The 22,089-nt window shown below is 40.4% G+C and overlaps 1 protein-coding gene across 3 annotated transcripts in view; it reads left to right on the top strand.

Moving 5' to 3' along the window:
- Nucleotides 1-22,089, top strand: part of LOC139476000 (proto-oncogene tyrosine-protein kinase ROS-like) — a 170,324-nt gene that overhangs the window by 138,757 nt on the left and 9,478 nt on the right. For all 3 annotated transcript variants that reach the window (XM_071259223.1, XM_071259224.1, XM_071259222.1), the window contains 22 exons: nucleotides 5,104-5,267; nucleotides 5,778-5,953; nucleotides 6,504-6,633; nucleotides 7,279-7,526; nucleotides 8,243-8,306; nucleotides 8,736-8,935; nucleotides 9,730-9,914; nucleotides 10,592-10,887; nucleotides 11,258-11,428; nucleotides 11,826-12,049; nucleotides 12,958-13,099; nucleotides 13,635-13,891; nucleotides 14,487-14,663; nucleotides 14,872-15,058; nucleotides 15,477-15,600; nucleotides 16,513-16,685; nucleotides 17,580-17,687; nucleotides 18,787-18,925; nucleotides 19,410-19,572; nucleotides 20,023-20,217; nucleotides 21,151-21,248; nucleotides 21,779-21,976. In XM_071259223.1, the coding sequence (XP_071115324.1) occupies nucleotides 5,104-5,267; nucleotides 5,778-5,953; nucleotides 6,504-6,633; nucleotides 7,279-7,526; nucleotides 8,243-8,306; nucleotides 8,736-8,935; nucleotides 9,730-9,914; nucleotides 10,592-10,887; nucleotides 11,258-11,428; nucleotides 11,826-12,049; nucleotides 12,958-13,099; nucleotides 13,635-13,891; nucleotides 14,487-14,663; nucleotides 14,872-15,058; nucleotides 15,477-15,600; nucleotides 16,513-16,685; nucleotides 17,580-17,687; nucleotides 18,787-18,925; nucleotides 19,410-19,572; nucleotides 20,023-20,217; nucleotides 21,151-21,248; nucleotides 21,779-21,976 (3,819 nt within the window). The remainder of the gene's footprint in view (nucleotides 1-5,103; nucleotides 5,268-5,777; nucleotides 5,954-6,503; nucleotides 6,634-7,278; nucleotides 7,527-8,242; nucleotides 8,307-8,735; nucleotides 8,936-9,729; nucleotides 9,915-10,591; nucleotides 10,888-11,257; nucleotides 11,429-11,825; nucleotides 12,050-12,957; nucleotides 13,100-13,634; nucleotides 13,892-14,486; nucleotides 14,664-14,871; nucleotides 15,059-15,476; nucleotides 15,601-16,512; nucleotides 16,686-17,579; nucleotides 17,688-18,786; nucleotides 18,926-19,409; nucleotides 19,573-20,022; nucleotides 20,218-21,150; nucleotides 21,249-21,778; nucleotides 21,977-22,089) is intronic.

Below are 22,089 nucleotides of genomic sequence, written 5' to 3'. Positions count from 1 at the left end.
TGAGCATGAGTATGGTGCTGACAAACCTAGAAAGATAATCAGGGTGAACTGGGATTCAAACCCACAATCATAGGTTTCTGGTGTGCCCAAGGGACGCAACTGTGCACAGGGAATCGCAGCGCTTTAGATGACTGGGTCACCGTAACCCCCAAATATTTAAAGAAAAGAAAAAATGTTATTTTGAATGTGGAACATTCTTATTTAATCGTTTCCTTTAACTATTGCATCAAGAACTGAAACAAAAGACAGTGGTTTTCAGTATAATAACATAAATGTTGATGTTATATATTTTCCATGATTTACTTGCTTCATATTTGACAGTCATATACTAGTGTAATTGTGTCTGGCCTTAGTTCTTATGATGTCTTGGCTTACAACAATGGGCCAGTAGCATGACAATATATTTTATGAGGATAATTTTGTGGTGAAATGTAAGTTGGAGTACGTTTGTGCAGTCAGGTTCATTTGCTGCCTTCATAAAGTGTACACACAAAGTCAATGTTATGGCACTTCAAATTAGGTATTTGTTCCTCTTTAGATTTCAAGCTACTTGAAAGAACAAGGTTTCTGTAGTGAGACTGATTTTATGTTGTGACATGAATGCCCAGCTGAGATGGCATGAACTTTTGTGTTCAGTTTCTGTACACTGGGGTAGCTGATTGTGTCCAGTTTCTGTACACTGGGGTAGCTGATTGTGTTCCGTTTCTGTACACTGGGGTAGCTGATTGTGTTCAGTTTCTGTACACTGGGGTAGCTGACTGTGTTCCGTTTCTGTACACTGGGGTAGCTGATTGTGATCAATTTCTGTACACTGGGGTAGCTGATTGTGTTCAGTTTCTGTACACTGGGGTAGCTGATTGTGGTCAGTTTCCGTACACTGGGGTAGCTGATTGTGGTCAGTTTCTGCACACTGGGGTAGCTGATTGTGTTCAGTTTCTGTACACTGGGGTAGCTGATTGTGGTCAGTTTCTGTACACTGGGGTAGCTGATTGTGGTCAGTTTCTGTACACTGGGGTAGCTGATTGTGATCAGTTTGTACACTGGGGTAGCTGATTGTGTTCCGTTTCTGTACACTGGGGTAGCTGATTGTGGTCAGTTTCTGTACACTGGGGTAGCTGATTGTGATCAGTTTCTGTACAGTGGGGTAGCTGATTGTGGTCAGTTTCTGTACACTGGGGTAGCTGATTGTGGTCACTTGCTGAGCTAAATGGTTGAAACATTGGCTGGTCACACTGAAGAAATGTTTAGGTATTACTCGTCTTGATGTGATTGAAAAACGGTGAAAACCTCTACACACTCTGTATGAACTAAACTGATGCTCTTACCTCTAGGACCTTATAGAACGTACTCTCACATTGTCCCACTTCTTTGGAACTGCTTCTCTCTGGAGCTGAAGCTCTGTCCCATTCTTGAAAACTTTAGGCCCCACCTCAACACCTACCTGTTTTCCAGCTGCTACAGCAGTGTATAAAACTTCATTTTTCTCACCATTTTTTATTTTTCCTTACATAATATCAAGGCCTAAGTTTACATTAAGTATTTAATTATTCTGCCTTGTGGTGCTTTGAGCAGCTATTTTTGTCAAGATTACATGCTATATAAATGTACATCATTATCTGCCCGTGTGATCCGGTGTAGAATAGGTCTTCAGCAACCCATGCTTGCCGTAACAGGCGACTATGCTTGTCGTAAAAGGCGACTAACGGGATCGGGTGGTCAGGCTCGCTGACTTGGTTGATGCATGTCATCAATCCCAATTGCGTGGATCGATGCTCATGATATTAATCACTAGATTGTGTGGTCCAGACTTTATTTACAGACCGCCGTCATATAGCTGGAATATTGCCGAGTGCGGCGTTAAACAACCAACCAACCAACTACATCATTATCATTATTACTCAATGTAGTTATAAATATATATAATTTTATGCTTTTTAAGGGGCGTATAGATGAGTGGGAAATGTAACAAGACCCCTCAAAAACATCCTGATGAATAGTTTTGAGACAAACAAGTGTGAATTATTTTGTGAGAGGTGTGAGATAGTGGTGTGTATTTGATGAGAATGTGTGTCAGTTGACAGCCAGCTGTAGGGAAACGGCTGTCCATGTACTGATTGTTACACTGACATTTACCCTGGCTGAAGCTATGGAATCGCTATGAGAGGAGGCTGCCAAGTCCATGTTTTGTAGGTCACTGTATTTGTAGTCATAATTTCACATGTTAAAGTACATTAGAATAGCTTTGAGGTTTTGTTTTCAAATTTGAAATAAGCTTAGTTAGGCTTCAACAATTGGAAAAATGTTTCATTGGAAATGCCACCTTGTTTGTATTTTTTTGATGTTATGATTCAATTATTACACAATTACCTCCCAGTCAGAAGACTCACTATCCAGGAGGTAGTTTGACAATGGCAATTTAAAGTACATGTAGACACTATGAAACCTGTATGGCTATTCACGGGTATGCTTTTTTTATGCAGTCTAGGAGGGCTCTATCACAAGAAATCATAGGAAATTCTTTCTTTTGAAAAGTCCAAAGATAAAAACGTTATTTATTGTGACCTAAGTAGTCCGTCCCCCAGACTCTAGAAAATAAATTAAGAAAGGAGTCCAAATCAAGTCTAGAATGATTGGGCGAGATTGCCTCATCCCTTGTCCTGAAACTAAGCATTGCTCAGGGTTCCATTTGGATTTTTTATTTTTTCTATTTTGCAGATATGTACTTTTAAATAAGATAACTTTATTTCTAGGAATAAATGTTAGTCTTTGACCTTGTGTAAGTCAGTTTTAACAGACTTGCTTGGTTTGGTGTTTAGAGAAGGGATAAATGGGCAAGTGAATGTTGTTTTGTCTCACAGCCAGCAGTGTTGTTAAAAGCATCATGGTACAACACTGAGCCACCCTATGCCTGTTTCAATTTTCTTTTTTGACAAACTGGGGATAGGACAGAGAAGTCTTGTTAGGTCCGGTAGCGATTGAATGGTTGGGGCAAGACATAATAGTATACATACAGTATGTGGAAGATGTACTGGGTATAGTTTGGTGGGTGGCTATTTGGCAGGGTAGAGAATGGAAGACCCAGGGTGTTAGTAAGGGTGTTAATGGCAAGGCAGGTGTAGCAATGGTTCTTGAAGGCTGCAACAGTGGAAGGAGTGGATCTCAGGACAGAACGGATGAACCAGGGTGTTGGTGAGGGTGTTAATGGCAAGGCAGGCATAGCGATGGTTCTTAAAGGCTGCCATGGTGGAAGAAGTGGATGTCAGGACAGAGAACGGATGAACCAGGGTGTTGGTGAGGGTGTGAATGGCAAGGCAGACATAGCGCTGGTTCTTAAAGGCTGCAGCGGTGGAAGGAGTGGATGTCAGGACAGAAGGGATGAACCAGGATGTGACTAGTAATAATTATGACCCCTGGAAGGTGACAGAGGAGTGGAAAAACCTTACAGATGACAAAACTAAAAATGACACGTCAGTCTGACTTTCAAATAACCTGTTAAATATTCAGCCAGGCCCTGCCTGTATTTTTTTCATGCAAGCTGTGATAGTCAAAATGTCAGTCATGAATCCAATTTATCCTCATTTTGCAATTTCAACTTAATGGTTAGATTACAGTGGGATTCTCACATGATTATGTTGTCATTAACATGTTATGTAGGTCACGGCTGTGACAGGCAACTGGTGGGGGAAAAAAGTCAAAATTTTATAAAGTTAATGTCCAGTACTCTTTGTTTGTGTTTGTATTTAAGTAAACAACAGCTTTTAAGTGTTATTTGAAGGTCAGAATATTGCTAATGCAGACATTATGAATAATAGCTGTCACCCATTGAGAAGTTTTAAAGTTCCAGCCATTGTAAATATAGAAAGTGACCTTCTGAGGAGTGCAGTACATCTGAATGAGTAATGTCAATGGAGATATAAGCATCTGCATGTTGCAATTGAACCATATCATGTGTCATGACGTCTCTGTTGGATGAAACAGATATACCTATCTATAGCATACTTTGATGGCAAGTTGTATCAATCATCAACAACATACCATGGGGTTTAATGTATGTTGTTTTCACTGCAGTTTTGGAAAGAAATGTTGATTTTGGTAGTCTTGGAGGAGGAATCCTAAAGTGTTGTAGATATTATATTAAATAGTTTATTCTATAATCTTAGATATATTTGTCCTTATCTACTGTGTGTGAATGTGGAGTGAATGTTTGTATTGTTTTGTCTAAAATACACCTGTATCTTAATTTAGAGTTATACATTGTTCTTCTCATGTTTAGCTCTGTAGTTCGCTGGATGCAGAGATATATATTTAACATGGATACAGGAATAAAAAATATAAAAAAATGTAGAAAAATGTGGAAGATGAAAAAACCCAATGCTTCTGTATTAATTGATGTAAACTATGCTTGTGGTGGTTTAAGTTACCATGTTATATGTTATGTTACCAATATCATTATTTACGGTCATGTAAATAATCAAGTCTGGAACAGACAATCTAGTGATTAGATGACATGCATCAACCAAGTCAGCGAGCCTGATCACCCGATCCCCTTTGTCACCTCCTACGACAAGCAGAGTCGCCTTTTATGGCAAGCATGGGTCCTTTAAAAGTATTTATTAGTTATCCCTTTCTCTTTGGCTGTAAAATTCCTATTGTTTAGAACCTCATGCCACCATTCACCTATAGAACTAGGTAGGTGGCACAAAATCCCTGTTAATGAACGAACATGTAAACTTGATTGTTCCAATTTCATATGTCAAAACCCAAATATATTTAAATTTAAAGGACTTTTTAACTGTAAACATTTTTTTTATATTAAAAAACTACATTTTGTAATACCATTATAAAAATTGTAAAATCTTCCACTTAAACCACCCCACCATCTTATGTATATACTGTTTGCAAATTTGTACCTCATATGCCGAGGATCCCGGCCTGAGCGTAAATAAAGTTCTATTCTCTTCTGTTCTGAAGATCTATTCTACCTCAGATCTTCACAGGTCCCTATACCATTTAATGAAGGTTCATTTTTGGTTCATTTGTGAAACAGGTTATCAAAACATATTCAAATTTTCAGCCTTAGTCACTTGTGTCTCTGTGTTTCAGATATTCAGGGATCCAGTACTACTCACACCATCTGTTCTGGATGGACCAGTCAAATGCTTTGGTTGTGGGAGACATGGACTGCAAGTACACCTCCATCGTCAGCCCCAACTTCTCCAACATCACAGCATTCTCTGTGAAACACCCCAGTATACACAGCTTTCCTGGTGCGTGGTTTGTGTGTGGTATGAATACAAAAACTGTAGATGTTAACAGTACAGAAACAGCATCTGTGACTTTCTCATTATGTACAGGACCTCCTAACATTAGGATAATAGTTTATGTTTGATTAGTTGTGATGTATGATAGGGTGGGATAGACATATGTTCACATTCAGATGTATAATTGATACCTACAAAATTGACATTGAGATAGATTTTTGTGAAGTTGACACATGCAGATGTGAAGTTGACACATGTAGATGTAAAGTTGACACATGCAGATGTAAAGTTGACACATGTAGATATAAAGTTGACACATGTAGATGTAAAGTTGACACATGCAGATGTAAAGTTGACACATGTAGATGTAAAGTTGACACATGCAGATGTAAAGTTGACACATGTAGATGTAAAGTTGACACATGTTGATGTAAAGTTGACACATGTAGATGTAAAGTTGACACATGTAGATGTAAAGTTGACACATGCAGATGTAAAGTTGATGTATGTTTGTAGCTGGTTTGGATGCGTCCTCTCTGCGTGTCATCCCCAAACCGCTATGGGCGACCTCCATCAAGGTGGCCGGGCCGTCATACAACTTCAACCTCACCTGGGACCAGGCCCATGATGTCACGTACGGGAAGGTCTTCTACAAGGTCTACATACAGATTGCTCACAGATCCACACATGTTGTAAGTTTTTCCTCTTCAGCCCTTTATGATTTGTGAACTTTTATTATCGCAAATTAGATGTGAAATATGAGAATATTCCCTCAAATGACTGCTTGCAGTATTTGTCAACACGTACAGTAATAGGTGCATCTCCATGATTATTCTTTGGAGGGTCATTTTCAGTTACCTTTATTTTCCTTGAATTTCATCTATGATGCTATTTACATATTCACATATTTAATGTTTTAGTTGTATCAAACTCTTCTGTCCCCTGTGGGAATGCAAGGTTAGAATTGGTTCCCAACAGCTTTAGAGGCAACATTGATTGTGTTGATTTTGTGTGATCGTAAACCCTGATGGCGTGGATCATTGCTCACAATATCAATCACAGGATTGTCTGGTCCAGACCTGATTACTTGCAGGCTGCCGACACATACCTGAATAATATTGCTGTGAGAATCATTAAACAACAAAGTCGTCTGTGGTCCTTGCAACATGAGGATAAGGTTCACTGTATGAACTATGCCTAGAAATACCAACATTGTTCTCAGATGTTTTGTGTTTGTTTCAGATAACATCCAAGACATGGCACCCTATCGAAGGGTTGTCCCCGTACACCCAGATGACAGTGTCCATACAGCCCTACACCTACTGGGGGTACACCGAGGCCTCCACTGTGTCCATCCGCTCTCCCATGGCAGGTCAGTCAGTTGGGGCAACTATGTCAGGATTCAAGAGCAGAATAGGTTCCCAGTACTTGTGTGTCAGGTTGGGACAGTGTTTGACCTGGTCAATTTTGTGTCTTTGTCCCTAGAAAAATGCTTTACACCACAGGGACAATCATGTACGCTTATCATCAGTATCAAATCTAGCAGTACAACATGGCCGCCTACAAGATGCTTGTGTTTGCTGCCACAAACCATTGCGAATACGTCTTTGCTGAATGAGTGTGGTGGGTAGAGCAGGACATGCTTACCCTCTTTGCAAACACCTAGTACCTTTACTGATTTTCAGCGATCCATTTATTAAGACAATTGTCACTATTTTGCCGTTTTATTTTCTAGTGCTGATGTTTTGAATTATACAATCAGGTTGTAATATGACTGAAGACTTATATGTTAGTTTGCTTCCTTGGTGATGATTGTTCCATCATCTAGCCAAATTCAGCAGCCATTTTGGCCTTGCAATTCCCATCATGGAAAAGCATGACATGCCGGAACCAATTCTGCCAGAAAATACCTCTAAGAATCGCTTGAAAATGGTCACAGTTTGTGTGTATTAACAGGAACATCCTAGCCCACACAATATCTATACCAAGCTATACTGTTTGAATGATTGGTCCCCAGTTCCCACTGCACCGCTGACGCCAAGGGTGTACATCACCCAACCCAACAAGAATGCCTCCACCTCCCAACTGATGCTGGCTGCAGACTTCCGCTGGTCCAACCCTTATGCCATACGTGGCGTGCTGAGCCAACATTTTGTGTATTACTGGGAAGGGGACAATGCAATGAAAACAGTAGCTAAAGTTGATGGAGCATTGAGACACTTTATTCTCAACAACCTTCTGGACAACAAGAGTTACTTCTTCCAGGTATGGAACCCTCTACTTGCTAATATGTGACAGGTGTGTGTAGGTGTGGTTGATTCAACATTTCTAGACAGATAAATGTTCTTGTCGGAATTGTAACTGGCACATTTCATAATGGCCTTGAGCTGAGAAGTTAATGTGTGTAACCCAAAAGAAGTATTGTAGGGTACAAAACAACACTAGAATACAAAGATATTTGACTGTTTAATAACTCCAGGCTTCTCTGTTAATTTGTAGTAATTTGAACCCAAGTCTCAGCTTCTGTACCAAAAATAAATTGCAAGTGATTCTGAAACATTTGATTGGCTTAACAAGCAATTTTATTTTGTATTTGTGTTTCCATAAACCACCCAAACAATTAGGCCTTGCTCTCTAACAGACTAGTGTTTGTTGGCAGATAGCAAGTGTGGGTCTTGTGTTACAGTATTGTGCTGAACTGATTGTGTTTTGTTATACACATTATTTCTGGTAATGATTTAATAAGCAGTTTGTGAAGTTATTGAGGTGTTTCAAATTTACTTCAGAATGGTTTTGCCCCTATGGAGTTACAAATGTAAAAATCGCTTCTGCACTGATTAACACCAGTTTTTACGTTTATCCCTCCATAAATAAAAATACGTCAATTCTTCAATAATTTACAAAGATTGTATCCAATAGCAATGTATTTGATGTGTCACTACAGAATATCACTATTTCAAGGATTCATTTGTAATGCACAGGTGAAAGCTTGCACAGAAGCCGGATGTGGTGACCTCTCTGAAGTTGTGTCTGCTGTCACTGATGGTGAGTTCTACAAGCAACATTATTATGTCTTAACTAGATGAATACCCGTGAAGACCTGGATTGGAATTGGTCTTCAGCAACCCATGCTTGTCATAACAGGATCGGATGGTCGGGCTTGGTGACTTGGATGATGCATGTCATCGTATTCCAGTTGCATAGATTGATGCTCATGATTGTCACTGGATTGTCTGGTCCTGACTTCTTTATTACAGACTGACATCATATAGCTGGAATATTGCTTAGTGTGGTGGTAAACAAAAAACAAAACAAAATAACTAGATAAATACTTTATTAAATAGTACTCCATAACATGTGACTAACAGTTTTGTCATGAATCTGACTTTTGTTTAAAGATGTTGTGAAATATTCATTAATAAACAACTGACATTAAAATGAAAAGGAAGTGAAATAACAATATGGTTATTTCAGTGGTGAATCCTGTTCCTCGCCTGCTGATTGCGACCAAGTCATCAGTCTCTGTGTCAGAAATGGACGGTCATCTCAACTCCACAGTCCTCCTGCCAGAAATCTCCCCCACTGCCATGACGTTTCTGGCTCAAGATGTCCGCATGTTCTGGATCGAAAAGAAGACATCTCTCTACGTGTCCCAGAATTCCACAAACTCTGCAGTAAGTTGGACATATGTAGTGCCCAGTAATCTCTTTACCTGCAACAGCAGTGTCATCCCCCTAGCTTAAAATAACCAGTGAGCTCAATGAATCTGTCTGCCTGAACCCAATGTTGTATTTTACAGACAACAGTTGCATGCAGTGAAAGATTCTGATTCCCCATCAGACTGACAAACTCATAGTAATCATATAACCGTATTCAACGTAATAAGCATCCAGGGCACTCTCAAAATTAGAAATAGCGGCTCTTGTTAGAATATAAATTTGGTGAAAGAGTTGAAAGATCGTAAATTTTGTGGTTTATGCTGACAGCCTGAAATGATACAAAAGAAAAGTCACGACAGATATATTTTTCGAGAATATTGCCCATAATTAAGGGTGCATATAACACACGAGTGTTTATTATACATGAATAAAAAAGACTTGTGTAACCTTGATCAATCGGAAGGGTGCTAATTGGTATTGTTCACTAGCCAATATATTAGCAAATATCGCCATAGGCGCTTATTAGAGCCGGGCGCTTATTACGTCAAATACGGTATACTTGTTTCAGTGCCTTTTTGTCTGCAACTGTTTATGATTATTCTTCAGTAATTTTGAATTATATGGTATTGGCACTGACAGCATTCAATGGACTCTACCTATTATTGGATTCAACCATTAGTGCCAAATTGGCATGAGTGAGAAATGATTCTGACTTTATCAGAATGGTTTTCATTGTTCTTGGTATACATATTTTGTAGAGTGAGACATCTTTTCTTTCCTCAGTATGCTCAGTTTTACTTCTCTTTCAGCTCATCAAGCTGGATGGGGTGGGAAAGGACATGAGCATTGACTGGATCAGTCGAACTCTGTATGTGGTGGAGGAGATGGGCGACCTGAACAGAATCATGGCGTTTGACATTGACAAGAGGATGTACCGCGAGATAATGAACAGATCTGTCTCTGTTGGCAGTGTTCTATCAGACCCTTACACAAGGTGAATGTTGTGATAAATCACATACAGTAGGCAACCATCACTGAATTGTAATAACCTAAATTCCAGGTGTAAAGGACATGATCCCAAAGAATTAAGTGCACTGAATGTGTTTTCTTCAAGAAATGTTGTTTGATAGGCATTACTTAGAAGTTGACGAAAGACAAGATAGACACAATTTTTATGGATAACAACTTCTTTAATACTGTGAAAAGCGACGTTTCGGTATAGATCCTTATACCGTTGTCACACCTACCTATGTTATCCCACTCATGTATGCCCTTGTTGTTACTGTTAATCTTCTACTGTTGATCCCCCACCTACTATATATATTCTGCACTATGTCCCCCATTCAGTCTTGCTTGACAAAGGTATAAGGATCTATACCGAAACATCGCTTTTCACAGTATTAAAGAAGTTGTTATCCATAAAAATTGTGTCTATCTTGTTTAAGAAATGTTCTATCCAAAGGGAAAATCATATGATGGTGCTCTGGTAGTCCCAGTAATCAGTGGCTGGAAATAGGGTTGTCGGGGTTGAACATAGCAACCATTATCTTCTACATCAAGCATGGGATGCAGTGTGACAAATGGATCTCTTATGTCATCCATGAAACCCAGTGTTGAGTTGCAACATACATTATCATCATTAGTCTTCATCTGGCACACTTTTCTTTACAGCTCCCTCTTCTGGACGGAGAATGATTCTTCCAATCAAGGTCACATTTTCCACAAACATTTCAACAGCAATACCATATCGGACCTTCTTGGTGGTGATAGACGTTCTCGGAGGTCTACAGACAACTGCACATGCCAGGATGGACTCAGTGTTTCGCCTGTTGTTGCTATGGACTACTCAAGCAGTGGGAGGACGGAGATAGTCTTCATCGATATGCCAACGTACAGCATCATGGCTACCGATGTGTCTGGATGTCAGTGTCGGGTCGTCTTCAGAGCAGCGGCCTCAGACACAAAGGGTAAGTTTGGGCAGATTCAGAGTATACAGTTTTATCTGTGATAAACTGTCAGTGCATTTTGTGTTGTCTGACACTCATGCAGGCTCATTCAGGCTTTGGGGCGGCTGGGTAGCGTAATACATGTAGTTAAAACATTCGCTTATCACACCGAAGGCCTGGGTTCAATGTTACTATGTGTGAAGCCCATTTCTGGTGTCCCTGCTAAACATCAAACAAACAAAATCAAATGAGTAAGGATAGATGGATAAAATATCTCCAGACAAGTTTCCTTTGACATTGAACAGTACAGCTTAATGAGGTTCTAAAGTCTGTTAAACATTGTAGAAGCCTGTTTCATGAGATCAGTAACATAATTGACCATGATCTGCAGGCCTGCCCCCGAGCCTGCTGGCTGTGGACCACCTCCGAGTGTACTGGTACAACAAGCAGACCAGAAAGCTGTACAGTGTCAACAAGAACACGGGACGGGACTTCATCCAGCAGAGCATCCCTGATGTCCAGGACATAGTGGCTTATGGAGACCATTTGCAACCCTTGCCAGGTACGTCGCAGTTTGTGTATGTGTTTTGATGGGTTATGAGTGTGTGTTGGAGGGAGTGGATCGATGGTGTGGGTATTTGTATATTGATTGGTGGTGTTGGCTGGAGGGTGTGGTTGGCTTGTGAGTGTGTGTGGATGGCGATGGCGATGGCGATGGTGGGTGTTGGATGGTGATGGTGAGTGTGTTGGGTGGGAATGTGTGTGGTTGGTGGGTATTGTGAGTTGGATCGAGGGGTGAGTTGCCTTTTATAGAAATATATGCATCATAGGAAAAAAAACATTGTTAGTTATATGATGCCAAGAGTGAAAATAGATTACACAACGTGAGTGACCTCCCAAACATTTAGGCTACTCCTCTGTTTGTTGAATTGAACCAAATAAATGCTTGTGTTTCTCAGACTCGGACTGCCTTGACCCTGGTAAGTACAGTGGTAAGGTGACGCTGACAGAGGTGACGGACAAGTCCATCGGCCTGCGTCTGGACACAGTGTCTCGTCCCAAGCACTGTCACGGCATCAGCACCCCCCAGGACAAGTACACTGCGTGGTACAAGCAGCTGAAGGACAGGAGCCGCACCCCACACACAGACTGCAGCACTGAGAGTGAATCCTGCCAGAAAGTGGTAAGGAGTCCTTTATACGAGGGACTAATACCCAGGGCATGGTGCCCATTTCCTGTCAGGGCCTACCCAGGGCCTGGTGCCCTGGTGCCCTGTCAGGGCCTACCCAACTGGCATGGCAGAGCACCATTTTGATGCTTTCTCTAAGTTTATGTTTATATTTTTTTAAAAAGAATGGGTTTTGAGTTTTATTAAAGGTTTATAATGATACTTCCTCAAGTAATGCATACTATTTATATAATTTCACCTGATGAAGGAGTAAGCATATATTCTGAAACGTTGTGTTCCTCATAATAAAGAAGTTGACATCCATATATTCTTTTCCTTTTATATATATATAGGCAACAAATTTCTATCAGTAACTAAATGGAGACTGTATCTTCAAAGTAGTTTCAAAGGACCCTGTAGTTGTTGGCACAGGATACTGACTCCTGATCTCACCCTTGGAGTTTGGTCTTAAATTCCTATAGACCACAATATGGATTTGACTGATATTTGGCCCAGCCCTCATCCCTTTTAAATAGAGAAATTACAACTGCCTTTAATGGTGACTTTTATTTCAGCATTAACATGTGTATTTATATATATCTTCTTGTAAGTCTTAAATTTATACCTGGGGTAGAATACATCTTCAGCAACCCATGCTTGCCGTAAAAGACGACTATGCTTGCCTGTGGCCACTAACAGGATCGGGTGGTCAGGCTTGCTGACTTGGTTGATGCATGTCATCAATCCCAATTGTGTGGATCGATGCTCATGATATTAATCACTGGATTGTCTGGTCCAGACTCGATTATTTACAGACCCCCCATCATATAGCTGGAATATTGCTGAGTGCGGCGTTAAACAACAAACCAACCAACCAACTTAAATCTCTGCTTTGTTGTGATGAAAGCTGCTTGCATCAACAGGAGTCGTATGACCGTTTTGTGAACATCACGGGCCTGGAGCCGTACACCAAGTACCTATTCCAAGTGACCATCAGTAACTACTACACAGAGTACCTGGCAGAGACCGCAGGGAAGGAGGTCGTGCAGAGGACTAAACAAGGAGGTAGGAGACCACGAGATGGAGGGCAGTAGCTGTCAGACATGTATGATTGATGGAGTGAGTGAGTGAAACACGTAGGTCCGAGACCACTAGATGGAGGGCAGTAGCTGTCAGACATGTATGATTGATGGAGTGAGTGAGTGAAACACGTAGGTCCGAGACCACCAGATGGAGGGCAGTAGCTGTCACACATGTATGATTGATGGAGTGAGTGAGTGAAACACGTAGGTCTGAGACCACTAGATGGAGGGCAGTAGCTGTCAGACATGTATGATTGATGGAGTGAGTGAAATGAGGAGGTCCGAGACCGCTAGATGGAGGCCAGTAGAATTCAGACATGTATGATTGATGGAGTGATTGAGTGACCGCTAGATAAGGGTCAGTAGAATTCAAACATGTATGATTGATAATATAATTTTCACCACTGTTTTGCCTTTTAAGCCCAACAGATAATTGAGACTGGTTATTCTCTGGCAATGATTTATATTTTGCAGTATTAATATTGAATTCTGTTTGAAATATCATCTTTTTCTTTCAGTACCATCACCTGCACAGAATGCCACTGCTTTCATTGTAAATCCAAGAATAATCCGTATTGAATGGAACCCACCTTTGAGACTTAATGGACCCCTACAAAATATATCCTATGTAGTGAAGTGGTCGACCTTGAATGCCAAGGGTCACAACTTGGAAGGTCAGACCGGCCCTTCAGATGTCCGCATATCTGACTCTCTGATCACCAGCTACCAGACCACTGTGACCGACCTGTCTCCTAGTCATACCTACACCTTCACAGTAAGTGGGGCTTCTGTTGCACTGGATCAATCATATACATGTTTCACAAGTTGATTTGGACATGTGCCCATTTTAGCCCCCCATGAACAAACTTCAATTATAAGACCCATGAAGATCCAGGGTAGAATAAGTCTTCTGCAACCCATGTTTGCCGTAAATGGCGACTGTGCTAGTCGTAATAGGCGACAAATGGGATCGGGTGGTCAGGCTCGCTGACTTAGTTTATGCATGTCATCGATCCCAATTGCGTGGATCCATGCTCGTGATATCAATCACTGGATTGTCTTGTCCAGACTCGGTTATTTACAGACCGCCCTCATATGGCTGGAATATTGCTGAGTGTGGCGTTAAACAAGAAACCAACCAACCAATTATAAAAATCTCAGACACTGGCTAAATTGAACATGTTTTCATTCATGTTAGATTATTGTACTTTCTTCTGAACATAAAGAATTGGGTTGCACATCTCTACAAAATTAATTGGACAGAATTATTGTTCAAATTTTTGTTCTTTGACAAAATGTGCTGCCCTGTGAGTGTCCTGACGGATAAGGCCTTCTTGATATTTCACAACATTATTTTTGGTTTCTACAAGGTGAGGGCGTATGGGGCTGACGAGTTGCTATACAGTGAGACCAAGCCATTGACAGTGACAACCTACATGGACCCGTTCCCCATCACTCTGAAGCAGTCCTACCCCAATGCTCTGGAAATAGAGTGGCAGAGTCCACCTGACAACAGCGTTGCCCGTCACACCTTCTGGTATTCCACGGTAAGTTGTAACCATGATACAGACCCTTTCAGATTGTTGCCAAACCTTCGGTAATGCTAGAGTTAGTTGGACATATTGGAGTGTTAGTTGGACATATTGGATTAGCCTTGTGGTTAAAGTGTTGGATGGCCGTGCCGAAGTTACTGCAATAGTCCTTGTGAAGACATGCTTAATATTACATTCACTTGTTCACTGATTGGGATTCCAGACAAAGGGTACTGAAGGACGGACTACTCCAATGATCACTACAAAGAACAGCACGAAGTACACAGAGCTGATACCTCACCTGGACACGGACACCCAGTACACCTTCCGGATCAGGACCATGTACAAAACCCCACCCTTTAAGTTCTACTCCTGGCCAGGAAATAACTCTCTCACATTTAAGACACTCAGTAAGTTCACACTTCAGGCAGCTCATGATGTCAGATGTTACTTGAAGTTTATTAGATGCTGACCAAATTTCAGATTGCCAGGAACCCTTGGGAATTTGTCCATTAAATAAAATAAATGCTTTCTCTGAATTTCTGAAGCCAGGCCCTTCTCAAATTTTGGTACCTAAACAATAAATATTCACATCAGTTTGTCAGTGGTAAGCTCTGCCAAAGTAAGTCCCTTGAAAGATGAGGTAAGGTGAAATTGCTTAATTTGTGATGTTCAATAATTCCCTAGTTTTTTTAGGAAACTTCTGAAGGGACATACTCAAATTATCAACCAGTGATGAGGGAATTAATAATAATTATAAACTGATATGAGTATGATGGAACAGATCTCCCATGTCAAGTTGTGTGATTGAGACATCTCCTGCTGCAGCTGATGTCCCAGACCAGCCAGATCCCCCAGTAGAGCAGGAGTACAAGACACAAGTATTTGAGATCCTGTGGGATGAACCACATGACAATGGAGAGCCGATCTCTAACTACATTCTGGAATACAGGTATGTCATTTCTAACAACATCAGGGCCCCGTTCCACAAAGCCATCTTAGCATTAAGGTGTTCGTAACTCACATACTATACTTTAACACTTGCTTACGATAGTCGTAGCGCTAAGATTGCTTTTGTTAAATGGTGTCCAGGCCTATTTCTTTAATCTGTAAGGAAGGCAAAGTAACTTGTACATATTGGGATAGCTGATGTCTGATCCATGTCTTTCAATTTATTATTTTTGGAAATATCTTTTTATTAACGAACAGTTTTGAAATTTTAATTCAATGGGAATGTACCATTTGGACTTACAGAGTTTACCTGTCTTTAAAGCCCCAGCTTATCTCATGAAGAAAAACATATTATTCAGTCATCTGTGGTAATCTTCCTGCTATCACAGACATCAGTGATGAATGTATGTCAATAAACTTTAACATTAAAACATACCGGCTTAATGCCCAGATTGATGCAAGTCATATTCACCACTTTGGAGTCTGGGTTAGAAATGGTCTGCAGCAACTATGCTGGCCATAAGAGGCAGCTTCGTGGATCAGGTGGTCAGGCTGTGACTTGGTTGATGGCATGTCATCATACCCCAAAGACTTGATTGTTGCTCGCAATATCGATCACTGTAATGTCTCTTCCCGACTTAGTTATTTGCAGGTGCAGTCATATAGCTAGAGTATTGCTGAGTGTCAGACTCACTGACTCACTGGCCCATTCACGAGCCAAATCTGTCAGCCACAGTCAGCAGAACGTGCTGCAGCTATAGGCCAACATATGCAATGAACCAGTCTTTTTAACACGATGCTGAGACTGTTGGAGCCTACTGAAGAAGACAAGCCATCAGCAACAAGGATGGGTATCAGATCCTTGGTTTGGGGTGGAACCTTCCTTTACTCACCTCTGATTCTCTGTTGCCAGTCAAATTGCTGATGGAGAGTGGACCCAGGTGTACAATGGTTCCGATGCGAGGTGGGTCGTGGATGAACATGTTCTGGAACCAGGGCAGAGGTATCTCTTCCGTGTAGCAGCAGAAAACAAAAACGGCTTGGGCCCTTTCAGTGACAACAGTTCAGCCTTTGCCACACCTATTGGTGAGTTTGACTGATTAACACAGGATGGTTGGACAATAAGGTCCCAGGAGGGTGTGGTTGAGTAAAAAACATTCCTACATTGTACCCCAGACATAAAGAACACTTTCTTACTTGACCAGTTCCTCATTGATTATTGTGAAGTCTATGAGCCAATTAATGCTTTGGTGTTTGAGTGAAGAATTTGTAACATTTCATGTAAGTTTGTCCAGAAAGTTGGATTACATACATAGAAAAGAGTAGAGGATTCAATACTTTTTGTGAACTATGATCAATTGGGGTTTACTACAAAATTGTATTCATGCTCAGTGTATTAAGCTAGTTCTTTGGGTGAAGGTATGTCTTAAATTTCCATTATTTTAAAAATCACATTATATGTTAAAGAGATTATTGCCCTGAAGTATTTCCATATCATAAAGACCCATGAAGATCTGGGGTAGTATAGGTCTTCAGCAACCCATGCTTGCCATAAAAAGGCGACTGTGCTTGTCGTAAGAGGCAGCTAACGGAATCTGGTGATCAGGCTCGCCGACTTGGTTGATGCATGTCATTGTATCCCAAATGTGTGGATCAATGTTCATGATGTCAATCACTGGATTGTCTGGTCCAGACTTGATTATTTAGAGACCGCCTTCATATAGCTGGAATATCGCTGAGTGTGGCGTTAATCAACAAACAAACCAAACCAACCATATCATAAATAATTATCAGGAATAGAAGATATGTATATTTTATTCCCAATACATGATATTTATGATATGGATACACACACTGCCAATAATATCTATTTATCTTGTGTTTTATATGTGGAACAGTTTAGATGAAGAATTTCTTTTTCATCAGGCTCCTAATATCCATGACCAGTCCCTAATTTTGCCATGGACTGTTATTTTTCAGTGATTATGGACAACAGCTTGAACGGAGAGACGACTCGCATTGTGATTGCTGTTGTCACTTCTTTTGTGTTTGTGGTGGCCATCATCATCATCACCGCTCTCTGCTTCTGTGAGTAGTTTTAGATGTGTTATGATGTACAAGTTTGAATGTGCTAATTACTGTAAATCTGGACAGTTTTGTGTGAGCATCCTTATAAAAATATTGTTAGATGAACATGTCACTCCAACCTTGTCAACTACAACTGCACATGCATCCATAGTTGAAAAACACTGAGTTAACTTTTCATTATTCCGCTTCCTTGTCATACAAAATCTCACAAGCAAAAGTAGTTTTGTTCTTTGGTAATCTCATCAAAAGTGTGTCACAAAACTTCCCAGACACAGTTAAGGCTATTGTTAGCCACTAGCAAAATGATTTTATGATCCAAAACATTCCAGATTTACATTATCAGTTTCAGAAGAGAAATGAATTTTATCTATTGAATTATCTATATAACTGTTCATGCAAATATTTTGAATTTGTTTGTGATAAATGCAACATAAAGCTATCAGTGTTTGTATAAGTTAGACTGAATACAAGATTCCAATGGCAATTACAAAGGTGGGCGACAAATGTTTTCTAGCTTGGCTATCAAGGGCCACTTTCCACAAGACAGTCTTACAACACTGTGGCTATCTATAGCCAACGTTGAGTATTGGGAATATGATAATGACATTGTTGTCAGACTTTGCAGTGTTAGAATAATTTCAAAACCCAACAGTCGGGGAGATAACCCATAAGTGTTTCCTGTCCATCTTCACATTTACATGCCCGCATTTAGACATAAATATTGAAAAATCCCCCAAAATAAAAAAATCACATCTTGATTCATTTGAAATAATGCTAGCAATAACTTGAGAATCTATGAGAAGTTATAAAAACTGAATACATAAGTTGTCTTCAAATTATCCCACAAGACAGTTGGGCAGGTGGAGGAAAATTTCAGGCAACCCGAAAGAAAAGTTACCAGCCAAGGTTTTCTGACACTGCTTCAGAGCCAAGGCTATGTCTTATTGAATTAATCCTGTTGGAATGCCAGGTTAGAATTGCTCCCCAGCAACTCATGCTGGCCATAAGAGCCTACTTAATGGACTATGGAATATGAGTGCAGCATTTAACAAAAAACATACAAACACACAAATGTTGTTGAATTGTTATTTTTCTGTAGTCATGAGACGGAGGAAGGAGGAGCGGAAGAAGACAAGGCAGTTCATCAGTATGTACCGAGTCCCCGACATGGAGCTGGCAACACTCAGGGAGCTGCCCCACACCACTGTCCAGCAGAGCAACACACTCTACGCTATCAAGCAAGTTGCAAATCTACCACTAGTTTCAGTAGGGTATCGCTGCAGTTATGGACAGATGTCAGTTGTTAGAAGTGGATGCTAATGTTCTTGAGTAGCCACATGGGTCTGAATGCTGAGAATTAACCATGTAATCAGCTATAGAGACTAACATTTTTAGTCCACTAGTCCTTATAATCATACCATATAGCAAACCCTTAAAAAAGGCAATTTTCGAAAAGTATTTATGATACCTTAACTGCAGTTTGGCAAGGACTACAGAACTAGTGCCAATTTCTATTGCTGGTAAATACTGGCACAGACTGACATTCCTCGAGCAAATACACAACATACTTCATCTACTTGTTTGCCAGATATTTTTTCTAGGTAGACCCTGATCCAGGAATAAAATGCAGCGTGACATATAATGGCGTTTAAAGTCCAACCCTGACCGTATTATGTGACACTGGAATACATTGATGCTAATATCACCCTCTCTTGCCAACAGCATCACGCCAACAGCGGAGGATATAGAAGCACTGCCACACTTCATGCGAGATCAGTTGACTCTAACAAAATTCCTTGGTAGTGGAGCATTTGGAGAAGTGTTCATGGGTGTGGCTCGAGACATTCTCAGTGACTCCTCGGGCGATACTAAAGTTGCTGTAAAGGTGGGTTCCTAGCAAACCTGAAAAGTAACAAGTTCTTAGTCTTGGATAAGGAGATCCCATGATACTCACATGACTTCATTCAAAGGAGAACTTTAAGTTTCTGTTATCCGACAAACATGATACCCGGTATTCTTGAAAAATTTAATTTATTTTAATTTTGAATCAAAGCCCAAGTTTTACACAGATTGCCCAAATATGCAACACATGTGGAAATATAGTGTCTTAAAGTTTCTGGAAATGCATATACACAACCTTTAAGTATATTTTGACAGTTTTCAGAAGAAGAATATTTCTCTATTTCCACACCGGAGTCTGTAAGGTTGACCGTAGGACACGCTAGAAGAATCTTGGCTATGTTTTCATAATTTTATACTTTTTTGCTATGGCTGATATGATTTAATGTGTTTTATTGGTGTAATATTGCCTCACTGACTCATTCCAATATTGCAGACTCTGCGCAAGTCGGCATCGGAGCATGAAAAGGAGGAGTTCTTGAAGGAGGCACTGTTGATGAGCAACTTCCGCCATGCCCACATCCTCGGCCTCCTGGGAGTATGTCTTGACAATGACCCTCAGTTCATCATCATGGAGTTAATGGAAGGGGGGGACTTGCTGTCCTTCCTCAGAGGCTGTCGTGCTACAACTGTGAGTATAGCGGAGGGATATATACTGAGGGACAAAAATAGGGGAACACATGGTTATAATATTTCGCACTTACTGCTGTGTTTAGTAACACTGTGCAACTCCAACAAACTATTTCACGGAGGGATGACAAACCTGTGGTACATATGGCTTCCCTTTTAGCTGAGATCTTGTTTCTTTCCATTGGTATATGGTCAACTTTTGAATTGAGTTATCAGTGCGACAGTTCAGACTTCACTGACTTATAAGTGGCTCAAATGCGTTGTCTTAGATAGGATGAGTAAGGCATTATAAGGATTGATTTATGCAGTATTTGTAATGTGGACAATCTGTGACAGTTACATTTACAGAACTGGGCCCACTTGCACAAAGCGATCTTAGCGCTAAGACTATCGTAAGCCTGTGTTAAAGTATGGGAGTTACAATCATCTTAGCGCTAAGATCGCTTTGTGCAAGTGGGCCCTGGTCTCTTTATATTACGATTTACCTAAGGGTATGTATTGCCACCATGACCTGCCTCAAACATGTGCTTTTGTGAATCTGGCAGAAGATGTCCTGAATATATAGTTATCACTTTGAAGTTTAGTTCAAAGTCGCCGTCTGTACTTTATCCTGCGATAAAGTACACTTTTTGAGTTCTGTCATAATTGACTGATGTATGGCGCTGTCCAAATTACCTCCCCATGATCTAACGTATCCTTGGTAACACCATTCTTTCATTACTGTCAAGCAAGATGGTGCATCCACATCAATTGTCTGTGATATAGTACTTAAAACTTGTCTAAGTATCCTCCGGCTTTAACTATAATAGTTCAGAGCAAAACTATACTTTATTACACTAAACATGGGGTTAGAGAAAACTATATTTCTTAAACATAGCTTGTATTTAAGCAATAAAGTTTACTGGATGTGCTCACTTTGTCTCCTCCCCCCTAGGCATCCCCTGCCAAGCTGCTGCTGCCGCATCTGGTCAAGGTGTGCGTCCATGTGGCTAGAGGATGTAAATACCTCGAAGAAATGCATTTCGTTCACAGGTAAGGCTGCCGTTAGATCTGTTTTCTTTTCCTTTTTATTATAATCAGTTCTACAAGTTACTAAGAACAAACTAGATTTGATTTTTATTCAATGTAAAAAATGTCAGTAGGGCTGGGACAAGGCCAAATTTACTACCCGGATATCCGACCCCCTATATTCAACCCTACCCATGTACCTACTGTAGGTGTCAAGAGATAGGGACAAAATGCCCCATTGGGAGTACTGCTGTGCTGTGTCAGGAAACAAAACACACTCTGACCTTTTTATACAAATTATGTGAGTTTCCTGAACACATGGTGTCATCACTATTTTTCAGTGATGTGAGTTTCACTGCTTATGTTTTTGCACTCTAAGGAATCTGTTTGGCAGATAATTGAAACTGGTTATTCTCTGGCATTGACCTTTTGTATTAATCTGGATGATTTCACATTGACCAATCCCTTTTGGATTCACAAGATTTTACTGTAAGTATATATGTAGATTTCAGTTTCCTTTTCAATATTTGTAAATGCATATTTATTTTCTACAGAGATCTAGCAGCCAGGAATTGTCTAGTTTCTAAAAAGGACCCTTCAGAAATGGTCATTAAGATTGGTGACTTTGGCCTTGCTCGAGACATATACAAGAATGACTACTATCGTAAGGAAGGTGAGGGGCTACTTCCTGTCCGGTGGATGTCCCCCGAGTCCCTGGTAGATGGCGTCTTCACCACTCCATCTGATATATGGTTAGTACTGTCTACAGTACTTTGGATTAGAGCATGACAATAATACTCTTGATGTTCTACAGGAGTAAGAGGTCCATTTTAAAAATAAACATGTTGTGATTATTAGGGTGCTT

Source organism: Haliotis cracherodii, unplaced genomic scaffold (assembly GCF_022045235.1).
Source record: "Haliotis cracherodii isolate W230 unplaced genomic scaffold, xgHalCrac1.p SCAF_3, whole genome shotgun sequence".
In the NCBI taxonomy this organism is placed as follows: domain Eukaryota; kingdom Metazoa; phylum Mollusca; class Gastropoda; order Lepetellida; family Haliotidae; genus Haliotis; species Haliotis cracherodii.
This window is presented reverse-complemented; position numbering and strand designations above follow the sequence as displayed.